This window comes from Vidua chalybeata, chromosome 9, assembly GCF_026979565.1.
Source record: "Vidua chalybeata isolate OUT-0048 chromosome 9, bVidCha1 merged haplotype, whole genome shotgun sequence".
Taxonomy (NCBI): domain Eukaryota; kingdom Metazoa; phylum Chordata; class Aves; order Passeriformes; family Viduidae; genus Vidua; species Vidua chalybeata.
This window is the reverse complement of record NC_071538.1, coordinates 12964396-12986503: the sequence shown is the minus strand read 5'-3', so window position 1 is coordinate 12986503 and position 22108 is coordinate 12964396. Positions and strand designations below refer to the sequence as shown.

At 52.5% G+C, this 22108-nt stretch overlaps 2 protein-coding genes across 6 annotated transcripts in view; both read left to right on the top strand.

Moving 5' to 3' along the window:
- CMPK1 (cytidine/uridine monophosphate kinase 1) overlaps nucleotides 1–22108 on the top strand; it is an 87930-nt gene that overhangs the window by 48728 nt on the left and 17094 nt on the right. The window contains exon 7 of one of the 5 annotated variants that reach the window (XM_053949999.1): nucleotides 17682–17766. The exons of 1 other annotated variant lie outside the window; for it this stretch is intronic. In XM_053949999.1, coding sequence (XP_053805974.1) covers nucleotides 17682–17730 — 49 coding nt within the window. In that variant the 3' untranslated portion in view covers nucleotides 17731–17766. Of the gene's footprint in view, nucleotides 1–628; nucleotides 697–7726; nucleotides 7796–11073; nucleotides 11937–17681; nucleotides 17767–22108 lie in introns of those variants that run through there. 3 more of the 5 variants (XM_053949996.1, XM_053949998.1, XM_053950000.1) reach the window with 3 other exon arrangements.
- FOXD2 (forkhead box D2) lies at nucleotides 14374–16624 on the top strand. Its single transcript, XM_053949995.1, is given in 4 exon segments — nucleotides 14374–15248; nucleotides 15251–15297; nucleotides 15299–15942; nucleotides 16609–16624. Coding segments are annotated over 3 exon segments (1335 nt in total). The 5' UTR covers nucleotides 14374–14458; the 3' UTR covers nucleotides 15797–15942; nucleotides 16609–16624.

Here is a 22108-nt window from a genome sequence, read left to right as displayed (position 1 = left end):
GTTATCAAAAAAGCCCCCAAACCACTAAACAAGTTCACTGGATTTTAAATGAATATTTAAGATGTTTATAATTTCCTTTCCCTGTAGGAAAAGAAACCCCAACTTGACTACTTCTTTTTACTATTTTTAAAAATTACTTTTATTGTTAGAAAGGTCTTTTTTTAAATAAAGCTTTTTCTTCCAACACGAGCAGTGCTGCTGTTCCTCTGGCTCTGGATGGATCTTGGCAAGAGGAAATTATAGTCTTGTAACTGGTGGGAGATGGATTCGTGCTGCTGTTGTGACACTGCCACATCTTACATTTTTTACAGCTCTTACTTGACTTGATAGTTTTCCATTTGCATAAAGAGAATGTGTCTTCCCTCCAAGGAATCCCTTGCAGGTGAAATTCTGATTTAGCCCATCAAATTAAGAGATCACCATTTTTCTTCCTAGTAACAAAATCAATTAAAATTCTAACCTGTTCACTGTCTGGGCTGCTGCTATTTATTTACAGGACTCCCAGCCAGACCACCTGACAAGGTTTGAAGGGAGAATTCCTCATTCCCAGATTTAGATTTTTTTTTTTTTATTTGAACATCCTTTGGGTATAAGAGCCAAGCTAGGATTTCTCTCCTTTTTTTCAAAGGTGTCTTCTGAAGCAGAGCAGTTTTCCATAGTCCCTATTGAATTCTCTTCTCTAAGGAGTTGGATGTCATCTGATCTTTGGTGTAAAACAGCATCTCATCCCCAGCTGCTCGGCAGGATCAAAAGCTGGTGTGCTGGCAGGTATCCACAGAATCAGCTTTTGTCCACAGCTTGGGACTTTGTGTCTTTTCATTCTTTCATTCTATTTTCACTCACAGAAATGGAGAGTGAGTTTAGTATGAGAGTGGATGGAAGAAAATGCTTTTTTCTTCTTGGTTTCCTTAAAATTTGGCCTCCATCTGCCTCTAAAAACTGGTCTGCCATCTTCAGCTGAGTTGCTGAGTGCTGAGTCTCCTCTCTGGTCCATCCAGCTTTACCCTTTCAACTTTCACACTGGTCCCAGCAGCAGCTTCTGTGCTTTTCCCCTGGCAGTGACCCTGCTCAGAAAGGGCGTTGTGAAAGAACTCAGCCCTTGAAATACTTTGGCTCTCTCCTCATGATACCTATAGGCAGACATCTTCTGTCTAATGGAAATTTGCAACGTGCCATGCTGGCCTGTGACATATTGTCTGCAGAGATCACCTAGGGGGGTGCTGAAATAACCACTCGCAAGGACAGTCAGCAGAAAGGACATTTGTCATAGCTCACATTCATTCCCAGGGCCCGATCCTGCAATGTTTTGCTAACAGAAGAACTTTTGAAATCTTGCCTAAGTACCCAGGATGTCAGAGCCAGATATTGCCAGAAGCACTGGCTCTGGCAGCTGATGGGGCTGTGACACCACTGGCTTTGCACCCTGAGCAGGGGGGCTGCTGAGGCAGGGGAGAACCAGGTACTGACATGAAATAAAACCAATATTGGCTGTAGGGGGTGGGCAGGAGATGCTGTGCTTCTGCCTGGGTGGGATGCCCTGGGAAGAGCTGGCCAAGCTGAGACAACTCAGACCAAGCTGAGCTGGCTCATCTGCAGTCACCTTGGAGACTCGCAGCAGCAGGGAGCTGGTGTTGGAAAGGGCTTTCCGAGTTCCTGCTGTCTCTGAGTGTTAACTCAGGTGCTGCTGGAGCCATGAGGGCTGGGCTGAAGGGGGGCTGAGCTGTGACTTGCTCCTGTCCCCCAGCTGCCTGTGCCCTCCTGCTGTGGAGCTTTCTGGAGAGTGGCATCCAGCTCCAGATTTAGGGATGTGTCTGCAAGAGGTCCACCCCACGCCTGTGCCTGTGCAAGAGGGGCTCTCTTCAGCCAAGGAGGCTCTGGTGTGAGTGAGTCCCCACAGTGGACTGGCTCCGCAAAAACTGGGCTTGGAGAGAGTGCATGACCCCATCCTGGTGTGCTGGGACAACCCCTGGTGGGTAGCATTGGGTTGCACATTTTCCCTGGTATATCCCTGTCTGCCAGACAGCCCAGAGCCCCCTGCAAGCACCAACAAACCACCCTCACCGCGGGCCTTCCACTGCCAAACAGCTGGAAAACAGGGGGAACAAACCCCTTTTCTTCTTTTTCCTGTAGATATTAATCCTCACATGCACAAAACTCTGGCAACTTGTATTGTGATTGTCAATAAACGAATGCCTTAAGAGTGTCTTCTTGGTTAAGTTAATGTATCCCAACGAGGCTTTTAAGCTTCCATTTCAAAGCTTTGTTTACAGTTAGGGTGAATCTAGCAAATGAGTAGGATTAAGGTGTCATGTAAAGCATGAGCCTTGCCGGGACAGAGTAGTTTTAAGCTTTGTAAAGTTTATACCTGAGCTCTTCATCTGTTTTAGTGTCTCTTCGATGTCCCTGTTCACTGAATAAGAGGGATTTGAATGAAACAGGAGTAATTATCACTCAGATTTCAGTTGTGAAATCAAGTCTCCTTGGAAATCCTCCCCTCTTTATTTAGGGAGTTAAGGGAATATTATGTAATGACAGTTGTAACAATCTCAAGCTCACACAAAAGACAGAGGTTTTTGGTTTTTTTTTTCCCCACAAAAAAAACTTTCTGTGCTTTCTGAGGTTGTGGAAAGAATGTCATACCTCAGGGTGATGGCAAGAGGTACTCTGGACTTCCCTGTGGTGGGGAGAGCCCTGTCCTGAGCTTGTGAGATGCTGATGGGGGAAGTGGAATTGAACCCAAGCACCAAAGAGATTTAGTGGTGATCTGGGCTATCTTCTCTGACTTCTCCTGGAAGAACTCCTTGCAAAGCAGGCTGATTTCAGATAACCCAGGCTGCACGTTCAGAAGCACACAGCCAAAATGAGCTGTCACTGAAAAGATGTTTGTTTTTCACTGGGAAACTCTGGCTATGCAGGGAGGACCGACTGAGCTGCCGTGTCTGTCTGTGCACAGCAGCATTCTGCACGTTTCATGCTTGTACCACCTTCCTGCTGCTTCCAACAGGTTCAAACAAGCAGCAAGAAATGCTCTTTCCAGATGATATTCCCAAATTATAAATAGTGTTTCCCACCCTTTTACAAACAAACACAGCACTAGCTGGAATTTTAGCTGAAACACATTTCCTGAAGAACTAATCGGTCCCTCTGGTAGTGTTAGGTTTTTTTCTGGATGATGCCAGCTGTTCCCTGACAGTCTCAGTGCTGGAAATGTTACACCATAACTTGCTGTTATTCTATGCAATCCCTTTGCAAATACACAGCTTAAAGACACTCAGTGGTGTTTCTTTGAGGTCAAGATTGAGTTGGTAAAGTCAGGCAGTGATGGGGAGATGGGCAGTGGGTGCAGTGAGACCAGCTGAGATTGGCTTTGCCAGTTAATAATGAGATTTTAACAAATTAGCATCTGGGAGTCAGCACTGCCCAAACTCTGAGCTACATCACGGGGTGCTGGGGGTCGGTCACCACTTCTGCTAGGTTATGTTTAGATCCTTTACATTCGGAAAGTTCCTACAAGGACAGGAGCTGGTGACGGAGCCGCTGTGTTTGTACAGGGCAAGAGCAACGCTGCGCCGCCCTCCGCCGCTTAACTCCGGGGGTGGAACGCCGCGAGGGGGGCGGCAGGGGCCACAGGGCCCGGAGTGACAGCCGGCGTGCTCAGGCCAACACTGACCTCCAGCGGAAAGCCCTGGGAAGCCGCTCCCGGCTCCCGAGGGGAGCGCTCAGCACGCACCGGCAGCATCCCCGGCCTTTGAGGTGCTGCTCACGGCTGCCGGGGATCAGGACATCGGGGAGTTTTGGGGTACGGTCGGGATGAGACACAGTGGAGTTTGTTCGGGGAGGGTCGTTGTGGAACACTGTGGGCTGGATACAACCTCCGGGCTTAAAACACCAGTTGATCACTCTAGGGAGGTTTCGAAGGGAAAGGGTTTCTTCCTTCTTTTACCCTTTTCCTAAGCCATGTCTGGGCACAGGATACAGGCTTGGGCTGTGTTGGCTGTCCCCTGCAGCTCTTCTCCCTAGAGTAAAAACAGGGAAACGAGTGGAAGCGCAGCGAGAATCTGCATCCTTGATGGAAGGGGAGGGGCTGGCGATGACAGATCACTCCTCTGCAGCAGCCGGTCTCATTGGCAGCCTGACTTTGTATTTGAAATGTGCTGCACGATGGTTGAATGGCAGAGCCGGGGGCAGGCCTGGCTCTTAACAGCACCCAAAGTGCCGGGCAAAGCAGCAGAGCCTGAGCATTGGCAGCACAGCACCTACAAGCTCTTGGGAGAGGTCCAGGGTGAAGTAATCTCACAGCCTTTGTGCTGTGGTTGTTGAAGTGGTTCCACTGCAGCAGCTGGGTTTATGAATGTAATGAATCTACTGTGCCACCCCAGCACCAGCAAGCACCTCTGGCTTGTGGCAGCTCAGGGTGTTGCATGGAGAAAAGGTGCACCTGAGCCACTTACACACCTGGGAAAAGTTCATTTTCCATTTGCATCAGCACTGCTGAGCCAAAGGCAGCAGGGTATGACCTCTGCAGAGAATGGGCCCAATGGTCTCAGACATTTTGGGTGCTTTCCATCTGCACCAGAGTCATCTCATCTTGGATTTAAAACTCTCCTGCTAATCAGGTGTTGGAAACCAAATTTAATCTGTACATCCATTTTCAGGAGGTTTCAATTGACCTAATCTGGCTGGAGCAAATGGACCTCAAAAAGCACAAAATTGTCCAAGCCCACTGACCTCCCTGGCCCTTCACTCAGAGCAGGCCATGGGTTTCAGAAGAGGAATTAGTTCACCTGTGCAGGTCAGACCAACCCAAGTCCTGGTTGTACCCTTTTCAGATGTTCTCTGAAAGACAGGAGTCTGAGTAAAGCTGAGGGGACTCTGCTGTGCCTCATTATTTTCAGTTTCAGAAAGATGCTTATATGGAGCTGTAACTGCCTCCTGAGAGCATCCCCTCCAGCACTCCTCTGCAACAGAAATGTGTTTACCCATGGGAAAACAGGAGGCTGCCAAACCAATCTCATCCTCCAGAGCCTTCACCCTCAAGAAATCACAAGTTTTGCCATCCCAAAGTCACAATTAGGAGGGAGCATTTTCTTGCCAGACCCCAAATGCATCCCAGCAGAGCTTCGTGTTCCCCGGAGGTGGCTAAACTGGCCACTTGGTCAAGATGCTCCCTTCGGGTCACGATGGAAGCGATGGGAGCGATGGGAGTGGGGTGTGGTTTTGCCTCTTGCATTGTGGGCAGCACCCACGAGGTGGCAGCCAGGTGACAGCCAGGCCAGGCCCTGTGGCCCACCCTCAGCTCTCCTGCCCGGACCCCACCAGCTGCAGACCCTCTCCAAGCAGCATTTGCTCCTGCCTGGTTACTTATTGTTAGGTTTTCCACAGTGTTGGTTTAAGCACGTATCCATCCTCCCCCGGCTCTGAGCCCTTTCTTTCCAGGCTGTCTGCTGCTTGGATTCTCCCCAGCTGATGCTCACCCTCTAAGTATAATTGCAATACAAAGTAGTTTCAGAATAGCGTGCAATAGTGGCTAATTATTTGGAACAATCATACATAACAAAGACAGAGCCAAGCAGCAAGAGGGCTTAATTGTCTGGCCAAGCATGAAATAGCACAGGATTATCGCTCACAGGGGGAGGGGAGGCAACAGAAGAGAATTGCCCCATAGAATAGACAAGAATCCCGCCTGCTCTGGAAGACAAAGTTTATTGAAGAACTTGAAAATTCCCTGTTGAAGCATCTTCTGAGATGGCAGAGAAGACATGAAAAGGATAATGACCCAGAATATGGGCTTAAGGCACAAATCCCTCCACTGACAGACTCCAGGCCTACGGGTGCTTAAGAACATGCTTAAATTTTAAGCACATGAATAGTCCCCTTTGACGGCTCACGTGCTTAGAGTTAAGCTCAGGAATAAGTGTTTGTAGGATTGGAGCCCAGATTTTTATTGCAACTAGGCTCTTCTCAGTAATGACAGGAAATAAGAGATGTGTAAAGTGCACAAGCTCCCAGGGCAGTGCCATGAAACCCTTTGCTCCTTGTGAGTGACGAGAACCTGCAGTGAGCCACAGACACATCCACACCTTCCTTCCCTGCCATGGAGCTGGGGGAGATAACAACAACTGTGCAGTGCTGAGAGCAGCATCTCCAAGTCATGAGTGGAGCCTGAGAGTCCACAGGTGTGGGTGAGAAGGTTTCAAAATGGAAAAAGATCACCATTAAAACCTAAAAAGTTCTGCTGGAGTTTAGCCTTACTTGAGAGCATCAGAGAGCAACGTGTTGGAGAGCTCCTGAGATAGTGTGGGAAATGAGAATAATTTTCAGTAAAAGTGATGAGAATATATATAAAAAATCCTGCAGAATAAGGACAAATCAATGCAATAGCAGCTTCTGTCCAAATAATCCCTGCTGAAGTATGCACCTGTTTTTTCTGCAGAATAAGGTTTCTCTCGTGTGAGATCTTTCCTGCTCTTTCTCCATCTCTAAAGGTTTTGTTGTTTGCAAAGTTTCCCATTTTTACAAGACAGCTACCTGCTGGGGGGTAGCACTTGTCTCTCTGCTTGGACTTAGATCACTGTTTTTCAGTTTTCTTTAGGGCTGGAAGAGTTTGTTTTTATTGTGCTGGTGACTGCAGATGTGCTGTAGTGGAGGTGGTAGAAAAAGTGAAAGGTGTAGGATATGGATGCTGTGAGCTTCAGTGGGCTGACTGAGCCCAGGACCTGTGGATGTCCCATGTCCCAGACCTACAGCCATGGCTGAAGCTTTGGGTGAGGGTGCCCATGCCAGCAGCCGCCTGTGAGAGCAGTCCAGCCTGGGGACGTAGCTGTGGAGGAGATTTTTCTTTGGGAAAAATGAGTGGACATGTGGATCTGCCCCACAGGATGCCCGGCCCCCCTCCCAACTGTTGGCTGTACTCTGCACACTCCTGTCATCCCCAGCTCCACGGGGATGTGCTCCACAGGGTGGCAGCTGCTCCCTTAGGTACACCTGGCACCTCAGCTGTGGCTTGGCCATCGGCCCCGTGGGTCCAGCCTGCTGCTGGCAGCCACTGGAGGGCATTATCTGGTACATGCAGCCTCCTTATCCGGCCCCAAGCGCAGCCTCCTGCCCTTCCCAGGCACCGACACGTGCTATGGAAACACTCACATTGCCTTTTTCTCCTTTGCACTCATACAGGCACTGGGCAGCCGACATCACCTCTGGGGAAGGGTCAGGCCAGCTGGTGCCAGTGTGGGCCGAGGTGTTCCTCGAACACTCAGGACCTTTCCAAACCACCCCAATGCCTCAGTGCATCACCAGCCTGCCACAACGTGCCTGTGCAGCAGCTCAGAGCAGCAGGGCACGGGTGGAGGATTTTCTCTGAAGCCAGAGGTTAATTATGCTTTATTGGATAATTTTCAGCTGCCAGTGCTGGCAATAAAAGGGATTTCCTCTAGATGGCACGCTTATCTCTGCGCTGGAGGGAAGCCCACCAGCCTGCATCCCCCGCAGGACCCCAGCGATGTATTTTCAGGGAACGTTTAACTTATGTCCTCTTATATCACATTTTGAATGCTCAATAGCTAGACTATACAAAAGCCTGGAAAATGGTAATAAGAAAAGACATTTCATATTGAGCACTGTTGGGATTCAGTTAGCTGGGTGATGCTAAATATCCATCTTGAAGAAATCATAGAAATTTCCAAGTAACACAAAGCCAGATGTGAAACAGCAGCCTTTCCTTCATCAGCCCTCAGAGTTGCTTCTTCCATGTGAGTGATCCATTTTCCTCTTCCCAGCAAGAATAAGCAGCAGCTTACCTGCAGTAAGTGCAAGAAGTGGGGATGTGTGTGTATGTGAAGCCTCAACACCCCAAGAAAGGCTGGATTAATTTTAATCTGTCTGTTGACAAGTTTCCCCTCTCCTGTCTCTGTGCAGCTCAGGGTAGCAATTTCTTCCAGTGGTTTGAAGAAAGGAACTGAAGTTCAGACCCATCTGGAGCTGAGATTCACCCTTCTGTGCATATTCAGCCACAATATTAAAGTGGTGCAGTTTAATAATTTTTCCATCTGGCAGTCCTTTACTAAATGAGGGGAGAGGGTTAAGGGGTTTGGTTCTGCCTCTGCTTCTCTACATGTGTGAGATGCCTCACATCTCTCCCCATACTTTAGGTTGCAGTTGTTTCTCTCTGTTTATTCAACTCCTTCCCAAGATGGGAACAGGGAAAAGGAGCCCTGTGCTATATTTCTGTGCAATCTTAAATAAGGTTAAGAGGCAAAATATATTTATGAAGCTCTTTGCAAGGCAGCTCCATAGATATGTACATGCAGGATTGATTTTTCAGAAGGATACAGCAGATGGACACAGATCTGATGCCTGATGCTCAGGTGGAGATTGCTGGATACTTCCACAAAGACTCATATCCCCAACCTTTTTCTACATGGGAAAAAAAAAAAAAAAAAGAGAGAGAAAAGCTAAAATCTTTTTGTACTGATCAAGCTATATTCCAGTAATTTTCCACCTTCTCTGTCATTTCCTCCTTTGAAGGCCCTCTCTGTATTGTTTCTGGCACCCAAGTTGAAAGTCCTCAACTGGCACTTCTGGCAGAAGTGGACTTTTGTGATGATCTCAGTGGGTGAGGTGGGCATTGCTGCTGAACTGCTGAATGCAGAAAACTTAGCATCAGGGATTTCCTGGACAAGTTTGGCATGATCAGATGCTAACATGGAAAACCTGGATTCAGAAACCTCATCATGAGTTTCTAAATCCTTGTGGTCTACACCATTTATTCAGGTTCTTGCACTGGTGCACCCACTTTTGGAAAATCTGATTCCACATATATCTCTCACCTCCCAAAAAGCCCTGAAAATCCTTCCTTCTATTTTCAGGGGATTTTGGAAAGAGTGAAGTGATTTAGCAGGCTTGTTTTCACAGGGATATTTTTCCTTGTGTGGTAGGCACAGTTACCAGGCTGTTCTATACACATTGCCATGTGCCAGAGCATAATTGCCTTCCACATGCATTGGCCTTTGGCTAATGTGTTTTTTATGGCAACCAGGAGAGCTGACTTTGGTGAGTCTCAAAAGTGCACCTGGTGGTTTATGGCTTGAAAATGCTGTGCTCCTCTGAGTTATGTAAGTGTGTGTATCTCTTTTCATGTCAGATTGATGAAGAATGGTATGAAAAAAAGGGCTTAGAGCAAGCCAGAGTTAATCAGTTGAGTGTTGAGCTGTGTATGAGCTTGCCTAGTGGGCTCCAAACCCACATGGGATGGGATCAGTTATGAAGAGAGAGCAGGAGGCAAAGTTTTGGAACTGCAAGCTCAAAACTAAGATCTTAAAGTCAGATCATAGCACTTAAATAAATGTGTTTTCACTATGTTTCCCACTCATCTGAGGAACAGGAAAGACAGGGATAATTGTGCTCCAAAGTTTCACGGGGACTCAGCCCTACAAATAGGGTTCCTGGGAAAAGCCTTCATTGAAATCCAGGCCTTTTTTGGTGTTGATTTTGAGACACCTACATTTGAAAAGTCAAGTCAACAAACCCGAGCCGTCCAACATCTGAACGCTGCAGGGATGGATATTGGCACTTGGCTCCGGTGGTTTTCAATCTGGGAATTTCATGTATCTCTCACTATCTGTCACCACCATTCCCACTGACCTCCCTGTGCTGGGAGCTCATGGTGTGCAAACTGATCTTTGCAGCTGGGAGCTGGCAGTGCGGGGCTGGAAAAAGGGCTGAACTGCAGGAAGCACTGAAGGTCTGAGCCTTGGATATGGAAAGAAGAGAAATAATATCAAAGGAAATCACATAAGTGGAAAAAGAGCCCCCTGGGGCAGCCCAGGCAGCAGCAGGTCTGTCTTGTTCATGTTTTCAGAGAAGTTAGAGGTCAGCCAAGCTTGATAACGAGGTAATAAAGAAAAATCCATCACCGAGCCTTGGGGGACTTGTAGATGCAGTTCTCATCAGAATAAACGAATTTAGATGCTGCTCAGCAGAAGCAACAAGAACGATTATGGATCACAATTCCAACAGATCATCTGGGAGCAACATCGTCTGGCTGGAGCTGAACTTTCCGTAATTCCCAAGAGCTTCGCTTCCCGGGACTTTCCCCTGCTAAGCCCCCGCGCCGGGAGATGCTCTTTGGGTGGGCATGACCGGTGCCAGGGCAGGAGCAGCGATCGCACCCTGCGGTGCTCCGGGCTTCGTGTTCTGCCCTCCGACTACACCCCCACCAAATAACGCTCTGGGCGGACGGACCGCCAGGGGAAAAAAAAAAAAAAAAAAGAAAAAAAAAAAAAAAAAAGAAACAAACAAACACAAAAATATAAAGGAAAAAAAAAATAAGGTGTCTGATCGTTGTGGCCAGTTTTGCAGCTTTCAGGATCTCTGACCCAGGTGGAGACACTGGGACACCCAGGGGGAAAACCTCGGCGTGGGGATCCACCTGCTGAAGCCGTCAGCAGGGCATCAAACACCGACCCCACACGCCTGGATAAAACACCTCATTAAGACAGGCAGAAAAAACAATGAAAATCAATTTAAAAGAGAAAAAAAAAATCATAATGCTCGGTTGATGGCCTTTATTTTTTTATTTTTCCCTACTTTTGAGACTTTTTGGAGACTCTCTCCACTCCAGCAGCACTCATCTCCATGCAAGTTTGATTCCGCAATTTTACGTGAAATGTAAAGCAGAGTTGGGTTCAAACGGGAAGCGAGGCTGTCTGTAAGGAAATACTGCAGAGAGGAGAGCAGAAAAATTTAAAACCTGCCCAAGGAAAAATGCTTTCCTCTCAGCCTAGCATGCCCGGGCTCAGCGGGCCGACGACAAAGCAATCTTTTCGTCTAGATCAATAGGGGTTTTCTTTCGGGAGACCACATCATTTCTTACCCCGGCGCACATTAAAACGCGCCCGTCGCTCCGTGTGTGGATGCACGGCCGGGAGTGCGTGCGTGTGTGTGAGCGTGTGTGTGTGTGTACCGTGTCTGGGATCCGACCATCTGGTTTGTTTCAGTCCAGGGTTTCCCTTTTCTAAATCATCTCGGGACGTGTGCAGTTTAGGTACTTTTTCTCGTTTTGATTTGTTTCTGCAGCCGATCTTGTGTGGCAAAGCCGAGGCTGAGACCGACTCGGCGAACAGAAGCCGTTCGGAGACTGAGAGCGGGATTCATTCACTCTCGCTCCATTGTGGATCATCCCCGACTTAAACGGGGACCATGGTGTGCCTTGAAACAGGCAGAAGTCGTGTCGGTGCTGGCTGACCGGGACACGCTGCTTGTCGCGCTGCGGCGCGCTGGGCGCGCGATGCTGAGCGGCGGAGCCCGGTCCAGGCGGGAGCAGGACGAGGCACCGGCCGCATCCCATCAGCAGCGCCTCGGATCAGCCCTTCTCGCCTCCCCCGTACATTTTCGACCTCATCGAGGTCCCCGTGACCGTGACTATAGCAGCGAGCGGCTCCACCCGAGTTCCGCGTTGCCGGGGGCTCCCCCCGAGGTCTGCCCACCTCTCCAGACAGGGGGAGAGCAGGCAGCCGGGGCAGGGCAGGGCGGGCAGGCAGCAGACACCCACATCTGTTCCACTTGGAGCCGTGCGGGACCAGCCTGCAGACGGAGCGATCGGGAGGCAGCTGCCCTACGACCGGGGAGCGCGGGGGGCGGCCGAGCATCTTCTCCCCCGGAGCATCCCCCGGGCGGTGTCCCCTGCCCCAGCCGCTCGTAACGCGTCATTTTGTTGCCCACCCCCCCCCCCCCCGCCCTCCCCTTCGCCGCCCTGCAGAGGCGCAAGGCGCAGCTCCCGGCGGTTCCTCGCTGCCATGAAATGCACCAAGTGGAAATTCAATCGCCCCGTTGTGTGTGTGGTCGAAATCTCTGGCAGCTGCTTCGGAATTTTTTATGACACTTTCGTTTATGTAGGGGAGGCATAACTATTATTTTACTTAATAAAAGTGGAAAGCGGCTCGGGTCTTTTCCCTCTCCGCTCCCTTCCATTTGTTCTTCTCATCGCTTTTCCACCGGGCTGATGAACAATGTTGGTAGGAAAGATGCGGCATCTCTGAGGCATTTCTCCGTGTTAGACAATTATATATACTTGTATATATGAAAAACAATATATCGGGAAAAGAAAGAAAATAAATATAGATATAGTTGAACATGTATATATGCATGCAAACTTATGAGAGGGAGATATATGCGTATGTGTTGTGAACACAGGTTAGGAACATCGAAGAAGTATAAAAGTGAAAGCTCGGGAAAGCTCTCCCAGAGCTGACACGCGCCCGCGGGACAGACTTCCCACCTTCCCGAGAAACTCTCAGCACGTTTTCCGCTCTACTTTTCCCTTCCGATCGAGAAATTCTTCCCGATGTCCGCGCTGGCGGCGAGAAAAGAGGATGCGACCGACTCCGCGCAGAGGCTCCGGCTCTGAAATCGCTGCTTCCACTGGAGATGCGCGGACTGAGAGGTCCGCTTCTGCCCTCTCCTCGGGGTCCCGCCGAATTCGCTGAGCCTGTGCACCGAGTCGTTAGGGCTTGAGTAATTGTGACCGGCATTTGGAAGCGGGGCCGCGCAGCTGTTTGGCCCGGCTCCCCGGTATTAGTGCTGGAGATTTTATCACCAAATGCTCGCACCTGTTAACGGCAGAGACTGGCAATTCATCACCGCGGATTCTCACACTGCCGAGCGTGGCCCTGGCGGGGGCACATCTCCTCATGGTACCCCCTTGGAAGAGCCCATCCCCTTCCTCCCTCCCCAAGCATCCTCCCGCGGGAAAGCAGATACGTGTTTGCAGAGCCTCCCAAGGGAGAAAACCAAACCAAACCGAACCAAAACCTAACCGCGCGAGCGTGGTTCAAAGTATCCGCGATAGAGACAGGGACAACCTGCTGTCACAGCCACCTACGGAACATGGGCCGGGCAGCTTCAGCCGTGGACGTGTTCCCCGCACTGCGCCAGGGCAGCTGTAAGGGGGCAGCGGGGCTCTGCCACCCGCGGGGTCACTGCGGTGGCTCCCGGGGACCTTGTGTGCCTCTGTTTAGAAGAAAATTCTCCCGCTTCGCCTGCAGCCCGCGACAAGGTGGGTGTCTGCTGCCCACCGCCTCCTCCTGCCAGCCGTCAGGGAAGCGGAGGCAGGAGAGCGGCAGACAGGAGATCCCGAGGCCGCAGGACATTCCCCTTCCCGAGGGGTTCCTGGGGCCCGGCCGGACTGTGGGCGGGCCGCCTCGCAAAGTGGTACCCGGCCTGGCCGGCCGCGTCGGGCGGCGATGCAGGACCCCGCGGACACGCACAGCCTTCGCTTTGGTTTTTTCTTGCGGCGGGAGAGGCTCGGCAGAGCGTTGCTCTTCGCCCTCCGGCCCGCACCTGCCGGACGCAGCATCCCTTCCGTGGGAGCCCTCGGAGGAGGCGGGTTTCCAGACAGGGTGCTCCGGCCTCGGTGACGTGTCCGTGACGTAAGCGCGTGGAGAAGGGGAGCGGGGATCCCCAAATTCACACGACCCCTCAAGGGGGCCCGAAGGCTCGGTCCCGGCGGAGTGAGGGTCCCTGTCGCCGAGGCTGCGGGAGGTCTGCCGCTCATCCCCCGGCTTCGGGGATGGGCAGCCCTCGGGGGGAGAACGGACCCTCCGCGGACCCCCGGGCCGAGGAAGGCGACCGACGCATCGCGCAGGAATGGGGTCTGAGAGCCTCCAGCACCGCGGGGCTCTTGGGGCGGGGAGGGGCTTTATCCAGCATCGAACGCCCCCCTCCTACAGCAGCCGGCTCCAGACGAAGCTGGGGGCATCCGAGCGCCAGGGGAGCGGGCAGCGCCTTTCCTCGAAAGCATCTCGGGCGGGGGACACGCTCCCCGGGGACCGGGCCGGGCAGTCCCTCATCGTGCCCCGTGGGGGCTGCGGCGGGCGCCACGTGATGCCGGGGCGGCCGTATAAAGGCCTGGGGAGCGCGGGCAGCAGGCGCAGTGTGGGAGCGTTTCCACCGGGTCCCAGCTCGGGAGGGGTGGGGAGGGGGGAGCCGCCTTCCCCACTTCTGCCCTCCCCCCTCCCTCTTCCCCTGCCCCTCCCTTCCCCCTCCCCCTCCCTCCCCCCAACCAGACAAGGAGCCGTCGCAAACCCCAGTTTTCTTTTTTTTTTTTTTTTTTAACCTTTTTCCTCCCTTTTTTCCCCCCCTATTTCTCTCCTTTTATTATCATTATCACCATTATTTATTATCGCTGCTCCCAAGCGCCCTGCCCAGCCCACGGGCGCCCCCGTCCCCCCGCCCCCGCCCCGCGCCCCCTCCGCCGCCCCTCCCTCCGCAGCCACCACCCCGCAGCCACCACCGCGGCCCCGCCAGCAGCGGCGCGGCGAGCGGGGCGCGGAGCGGAGCGGCGGCGCCGGGGCGCGGAGTCCCAGCGGCGGCCGCAGCCCTCCGGCACGGCCCCGGGCCCATCCCGGGAGCCGCCGCTAGGTGGGGGGGGGAGCCCGGCCCCGGCCGCCCCGGCCGCACAACAATGACTTTGGGCAGCAGCGGCGGCGGCGGCTGCGGGATCATGTCCGAGCGCTCCCCGGAGGAAGAGCCGCTCTCCGAGGTGGAGGACGCGGATATCGACGTGGTGGGCCCGCCCCAGGATGGGGGCAAGTACAGCGAGGAGGAGGAGGACGAGGACGAGGAGGAGGAGGACGAGGAGGACGGCGGCGATCCGCTGGGGCTGGCGCTGCCGCGGAGCGGGGCCGCCAAGGCGCGCATGGGGGGGTCCCCGGAGCGGCTGTCCCCCGCCGGCGGCTCGGAGCCGGCCTGCGCCCGCGGCGCCGCGCCCGGGGAGAAGGCGCCCGCGGGCGGCGGCGGCGGCGGCGGCGCGGGAGGGAAGAACCCGCTGGTGAAGCCGCCCTACTCCTACATCGCCCTCATCACCATGGCCATCCTGCAGAGCCCCAAGAAGCGGCTGACGCTGAGCGAGATCTGCGAGTTCATCAGCGGGCGCTTCCCGTACTACCGGGAGAAGTTCCCCGCCTGGCAGAACAGCATCCGCCACAACCTCTCCCTCAACGACTGCTTCGTCAAGATCCCCCGGGAGCCCGGCAACCCGGGCAAGGGCAACTACTGGACGCTGGACCCCGAGTCCGCCGACATGTTCGACAACGGGAGCTTCCTGCGCCGGAGGAAGCGCTTCAAGCGGCAGCAGCAGCTGCACCCGCCGCACCCCGAGCTGCTGCTGCGGGCCGGGGCCGCCGACCCCGCCGCCTTCCTGCCCGGCTTCGCCTACGGACCTTACGGCTACAACTACGGCCTGCAGCTCCAGGGTTACCCCCACCACCACCACCATCCCGGTGGCGGAGGCGGCGGCGCCGCGGGCGCCTTCCCCTTCCCGGCGCCGCACTGCCCGTTACCGGCTCCGCCGCCTCCCGCCGCCGCCTCCGTCTTCTCCGCCGCCTCGGGGCTGCCCTCCTTCCTGGGCGGCGAGCTGAACTGCAGGAAGTCCTTCTACCACCCCCAGCTGAGCCCCACCGCCCTGCCCGCCGCCCTCCTCCAGACCCTCAAGCCGGACCCCTCGCCCGCCGGCGGCGGCGGCGGCGGCAGCGGCGGCACCAACCACCCCTCCCGGCCCTCTTTTTCCATAGACAACATCATCGGGGGGGCCGTGCCCCCGCCGCCCAGCACCAACCCCAGCGTCGCGCCCGCCGCGCCCTACCCCGCCGGCCAGGCGGGCCCCCCGGCGCAGGTCCTGGCCGTGCTCAGCCCCGCCTTGGCCCCGGCACAGCCCCAGGTCAGCCTGGCACACGAGCCGCTCCTCCAGCCGGCCCAGAACTTTTCCAGTAAAATCACAACCCTCAGCAGCTGTCATTTTTAAAGTGTGCTGGGGACTGGGGAAGGGGAGGGGGATGGGGGGGAGAGTCGCGAAGCAAACGGCCCCTTTCCAGCTCTCCCCCACTCCTCCGAAACTGCTCCCCTTCCCTCTCCCCCTGTCCCCCCCATCTCCTCCTGTTGTGTTTTAAGGTAGGAAATATTTCCTTTTTAAATTTTTTTTTAATTTTTACTTAATTTCCAGGCTCAGTGGCATCCAGATCTGTTTGTCTCTCTTTGCTCGGAAAAAAAAAAACAAACAAAAAAAACAAAAAACAAAAAACCAAACTAATTCAACAAATCGGGAGGGCGGGAGGAGGGAAAGAATAACACGATTTGGTCCTACAAGCGCCAAAGCATATTTATAAAGTGGCCGTAACATAAGCTGGGACCTGGGCTGGTTGAACACGCAACGTCTTGTGAGGGGCGGAGGGGGGGGGCATGTGAAGAACGAAACGGTCTTAGGGTCGGAAATGTTTCCTTTGAGAGGTGCGGGCTTTCCGCGGGGGTCCCCCAGATCGCCTGGGAAAGCGGCCAGGGGAGTTGCAGACGCCCCCGGTCGCAGCGAGCCCGTTTTCGTTCCTGCAAGCCTCTGTGCCGGGTGGTTTTGCCATGTGTGTCTGTCTCTCCCCTACTCTCAAAGAAAATGTTTTAATGGTCCGATCTTATTTTTAGTTTCTTTGAAGCTTCGGGTTCGGTTTTAAAAGGCACTGTTTAAGGTTTCTTTGTTTTTAAGAAGAAGAAAGTCGGTGAAACTCAGGACTGCGTTTTTTTTTTTTTTTCTTTTCCTTTCTTTCTTTTTTTTTTTTTCCCAATTAGACATTCAAATGCACGTTTAAAAGAAAATCGGATCCTTCAGGAAGTTTGGAGAATTCTCATACTATTTTTTTTTTTAATCCCCATTTTCCCACCCCCTCCATGCGTGGGTTTTTCGGTGTATTGGTAATTATTTGTATATAGATTATTCGGGAGCTAATGAGCGGAGTCCAGTTAACTCTTCACTGGTTGTGCATCCGTCATATCTATTTTATTGAGAGAATCTGTGAATAATTTGATGTGGAAAAGGCAACAGAATTTTGTCCACCGTTGGTGTAAATTAATAAATGTTTGTGACCTGGTTAAAACCAAATAACAATTCAAATCGTTCTTTGCGATGTCCTCTGTCACGCTGAGAGCCGAGAGCCCCGCTCGGGCCTCGGGGAAGCGAGGGGGTCCCAACCTCGGGCCGACGACCCCCGGGCGTTCGGCAGGGGCCGAGCAGCCCCTCCGCGGCCGGGCGCGCAGCCTGCGCGGGGCTGCTCCGCGCCGCCCCCCTGCCCAGCGCTGCGGGCTGCCACACCGCCCGGCCACGGTGGCGGTCCCCGCTGTAGGTCCACGGGCTGGCAAGAGAAAAGATCCCCGGATTTTTTTTTTTTTTTTTTTTTTTTTTTTTGTTAATTTTATTTTTTATTTCTTGGATTTTGGTATCTCCCAGGGAAAAAAACCCAAAAACAACAAAAAAAAAAAAAAAAAAAAAAAAAAAAAAAAACAACCACCAAAAAAACCCAACCAAAACCAAAGAATACCCCTCGCGTTTTCAGGGGGAAGGAGGTGGCGGCCGGGAAAAAGGTTCTCCCTCCTTCACCCCCTCCCCCCCCACCTCCTTTTATTTTGTTTGGAAAAGTTGACACATGAGAAAATAAGTTGAAGGGTTTCCCCCCCGCATACACGTCCCCCTTGGGCCTGCAGTATCTGAATGGCCGAATGAAACTTGATCTCTACCTAAATTTTGCAACAACTTAGAAAGTAAATAAACATCTTAAAGCGCTCCCTTCTCTTCCAAACGTCTCTCCCCCACTCCGATTTATTTATTTCAGGGACCAAACGTGGCTTTCTGGTTTGTTTGTTGGCAGGGACCATGATCGAAAGAATCGAGGCCTTTCTGACCGGGCAGCCAGCTGAAGGAGAAGGACAAAAAGGAAAAAAAAAGCTGAGCGGTACAAGGCAGGGAGCGGGGACGGAGCCGGTCCCCGGGCAGCGGGGCTTTGTGCGGGGCCCTCCGGGGCTCAGGCAGGAGCAGGAGCCGGGCGGTGTGCGCCGGGGAGCAAGGGGGGGATCGGCTTTTCTTTTCTCTTCCCCCACCCATCCCTTTTTTTATCCCCTCTCCGCTGCCCCTGTCTGTGCCACCTCGAACCTCCGCGCAGTTTGTTGATGTTGTTCCTGAACGTGCCGCCTCCCCGCAGCGAGCGGTCTCACATCTCGCCTTCACACACATTTGCTTTTGAAAAGCGATCTTCGTGTCCGGCACTTGGTTGTCTCCCTTTCATGTCCAGCTCCTACAAAAGGGGCTACAAGACTCGACATGGGAGAAAAGAGGAGGCCAATGAATCTATTTTCCAGATTGCCAAGCACATGGTTGGAAATTGAAGGGGCTTTTGTAGCATTTCCCCTTCCTCCCTCCCTCCACTCTCCTTTTCTTTTGCTTGTGTGCAAATTGTTCAATTGCTCTGGCAGGGGTGTTCCTGACAAGCTCATTACTAGAAGGTGCCAGACCCCTCCTCTCCCTCTCCCCCGAAGTCTTTGATGAAGTTAAAATGCGCTGATAGCTGCTCTCGGGGCTATCTTTGTTCAGCCTCTTTTAATAACCGAGCCTGCTTTGAGGAGACGGGATCCGAGGGAAGAAAGCGATGTGCAGCGAGGCTGGGTGGTGGTTGTGTGCCTGGCAGAAGGGGGGCTGGTTATTTTAACATAAAGTAGCGATTTTTAATAATTTTTGACTTGTTTGTTTGTGAAGTGCAGGAGGAAAAGGAGCCAAGGGTGCCAGGAGCGGATAAGAAATGGCAGTGGATGCCCGTAGGGATGAAGGAGGCGTGTGGCCCCTGCAGTCCCGCTGGTGCAATGGGTTCTCCAAGTTGGTGGTCTCGGAGCTTGAAGGGATGGAGGGGGGTCCTCTGCAGGGAAGCGGTGTTTCCCTGGAGAGCCCCCTGCCCCCACACGCTCAGGAGAGGGGGATCGGAGGGGGGGGTCTCTGGGACGGGGACACCTTTCCCCGGCTCTGCTCGTCTCCTTTTGCCTTGCGGAGTCATTGTGAGTTTTTCAGCCGCGGTAGCCGGACAAGATTGAAGCTGAACTGACCTGGGGAGCGGGGGATTCCCCCCCCTTAACCGGGAGTCGTGGTACCCACGCAGGAAGGGTCGGGCTCGGACCTGCGGGGGCTGCGAGTGCAAGCGCCGTCGAGGTTTTATTTTGGGGGGACAACCCCAAACATCTCTAACATTAGAATTTTCCCTATTTCCCTGAATTCTTCTGAAGCACCGCAGCTCGTTCCGTGCCCCGATCGGTCTCACGCCGCCTGCAAGTGTCTGCGTGGCTCGGGGAGGGCCGGCGGAGCGCCCCCGGGAACCGGCTCTGCCCGGCCGCTGGAATGGGGGGCGGCGAGGGAAGACCCGGGGGTCTGCCCTGGCTCCGGAATGCCCTGGCCGGGCTCGGTTCGGGGGTTTCACGAGAAATTTTGTCTCGGCTAGGCGGGACGGATAATGGCCCCTAATTACGGGGCTGGCTGGCTCCGCGGCCCCGATCTTCACGGGACGTTATTTTTAAGCGTTCAGCGAGGATCATTTTTCACGCCTCGCTGCCTAAAGGAGGGTTTTATTTATTTATTGGAGGGGAGGCAAGGAGGACACCAGCAATAACCGAGCACTGAAAGGAAAATAATTAGCTGTTGCAGTCGCTGCTTGGGAGTCCCTGGCCAAAAAAGAGACTTAGCATTTCCCTTCTCCTCCCCTCCCCTGCGTAGGCTCCGTAGCCCAGGTTCTCGGGGCTGCTTTCGGGAGTTGGTTTTGTCAGTGCTAAACCCCGGGCAAAGCCCGATCCTTTTCTGCACGTTTGGTTTTGGGTTCTTTTTTTTTTTTTTTTTTTTTTTTTTTTTTTTTCCAGCTCTCCCTTTCGGATCGGCGGCTGTTTCCGAGTAGGACCGGGGGGTTGCGGATTCCCCTGCCTTGCTTTGGCTTTGGTCACGCATTCATGGAGATTTTTTTTTTTTTTTTTCCTAATGTGCCCCTACTCCTCTGCTTTCTGTATGTCAGATGAAAGGCTTGTAGCAAAACCGCGACGCTCTCTGCGTAGTTACTCCGCGGCGGATTTCCGTGTGTGCGCAGCCCGGGAGAGGCGGAAAACGGGGGATTCTCTTCGGGTTTGTCGGGGCGGGATAAAACGATCCTGCCCCGGAATATCCCCGTCGGGACCACAGCGGGAGGGCTGTGTGTGTGTAATTTCTTTCTCTGCTTTCGCTTAACTAAGCCCGTGTTAAGTGGTGCGGATCCCGAGGAGGGAAGCGAGTGGCCCTTCCCTCGCCCACTGCGGGCTGTGGATGCGGGACCCCGGCCCGACCGGCCCCGCTGCGCCGCCCGCTCGGCCCTCACCCCTGCCTCTTCCCCTGGCACCTTCTGCTTTCCATTACTGCTGATTTGGAGAATTAGGAAAGGTCAAGATCTTATTCCTTTCTCCGGTAGTTTTTTTGTTTTCTCTTTCTAGTTTCTCGCAGCCCCGAATAAAAATAAATCATCCTGGATTATAAAAACCACCTTAAGACATCAAGAACATCTTTTCCAATAGTTTGATCCTTCCTTCAGGACTGCCCTGGCCTTTCCTTGTGACTGCGCAGAAACTCCCGTTTTCACGGTGAATTTAGGATTTAATAATAACGTCCAATCTCCCTGTGCCCCAGTGTCCGACCTGAAAACATTGCCCTCCAGCATCTTCTTTCCCTCTCCATCTCTCTTTCGTTTCTTTCCTTCCCCGAGCAGAACGCAGAGAAACGAGATGGTTTACAAAAAAAAAAAAAAAAAAAAAAAAAAAAAAAGAAAAAAAGAAAAAAGGAAAAAAAAATTAAAATCCCGTTTTTCGATCTGGAGAGGGCAGGAAGAGCTGTTGGCTCAGCCGCGGGAAAATTGCTTTGGAAATTAAATTGGTGCTTTTGAAATCGCCTCGAAATGTTCGCGTTAGGTCAGGGACCTGTGCTCGCCCCTGCGTCCGTCTGTCAGGCGAGGAGAGGGGCAGGGGCTCCTTGCTCTCCCCTCACCTCCCGGACTACGGCTCGTCTGACCTTCTTTCTCTTCGTCGCCTTTTATTTATCATCCGCTCTTTTTTCATTTTTTATTTCTCCTTTGTAATTTCCCGTCTTCTTTCTTTCTTCCCTTCTTCCCTTCTTCCTATAATTATTTTTCTGTCATTATCTTTCTTTCTCTCACCTTTTCCTTCTTCCACTCGTCTAATTCATTCAATTCTTTCTTTCTTTCTTTCTTTCTTTCTTCTTTCTTTCTTTCTTTCTTTCTTTCTTTCTTTCTTTCTTTCTTTCTTTCTTTCTTTTCTTTCTTTCTTTCTTTCTTTTCTTTCTTTCTTTCTTTCTTTCTTTCTTTCCTTCTTTCTTTCTTTCCTTCTTTCCTTCTTTCCTTCTTTCCTTCTTTCCTTCTTTCCTTCTTTCCTTCTTTCCTTCTTTCCTTCTTTCTTTCCTTCTTTCTTTCCTTCTTTCTTTCCTTCTTTCCTTCTTTCCTTCTTTCCTTCTTTCCTTCCTTCTTTCCTTCTTTCCTTCTTTCCTTCCTTCTTTCCTTCCTTCTTTTCGTCTCTATTTTTTTCTCTCTATTTCTCTCTTTAATTTTTCTCATTTTCTATCTCCTCATCCTGTTAAATTTCTTTGTGCTTTGGCTTTTCCCTCTTTCCCCGTCATTAAACATTTTATTTTGTTTTTCTCTCTTTCTCTCTCTCTCTCTCTCTTCTTTTTCGTCTTTCTCCATTTTCCTTTTTCTTTTTCTTTTTCTTTTCCTCTCTCTTTTGCTCTTACCCTGTCTAACGATTATCCTTTTTATTTTTCTATTTCTTTGGCTTCCACTCTCTTTCTCCTTCTTTTCATCTTTCTCCCTTTCTTTTTTCCTCTCTTTCCTCTCGCTGTCTCTCTCTCCTGCTTCACCCACTTCTGGGGTTCATCAAGGGCCACTTTCCCACTCTGTCCAGATTTCCAGCTGTGTCCACCCCCGGGAATCTCTCTCTTGGCCGCAGCGAGGGGGGTCTCCCCTCCTTTGAACCAGGAGCGATTCCGGCGGGCGCCCCTCCGGGCTCAGCGCTTCCCCTGCCTGTGCCCGGTGGGCTGCAGAGCAGCCCAGAGCGAGTTTTTGGAGCGGGGGACCCTGGAGCCCACTCCCCACACCCCCTTTCACCGACCCGCCGGTGCATTTACCGGGGAGGTCGCTCCGGGACGTGCCGGCCCATGCGGGGTTGCAGGGCTGAGCGTGTGCCGGTGCCCGCTTCCCCCTGGATCGGGGGTCCTGTGCGGGACCAATTCGCA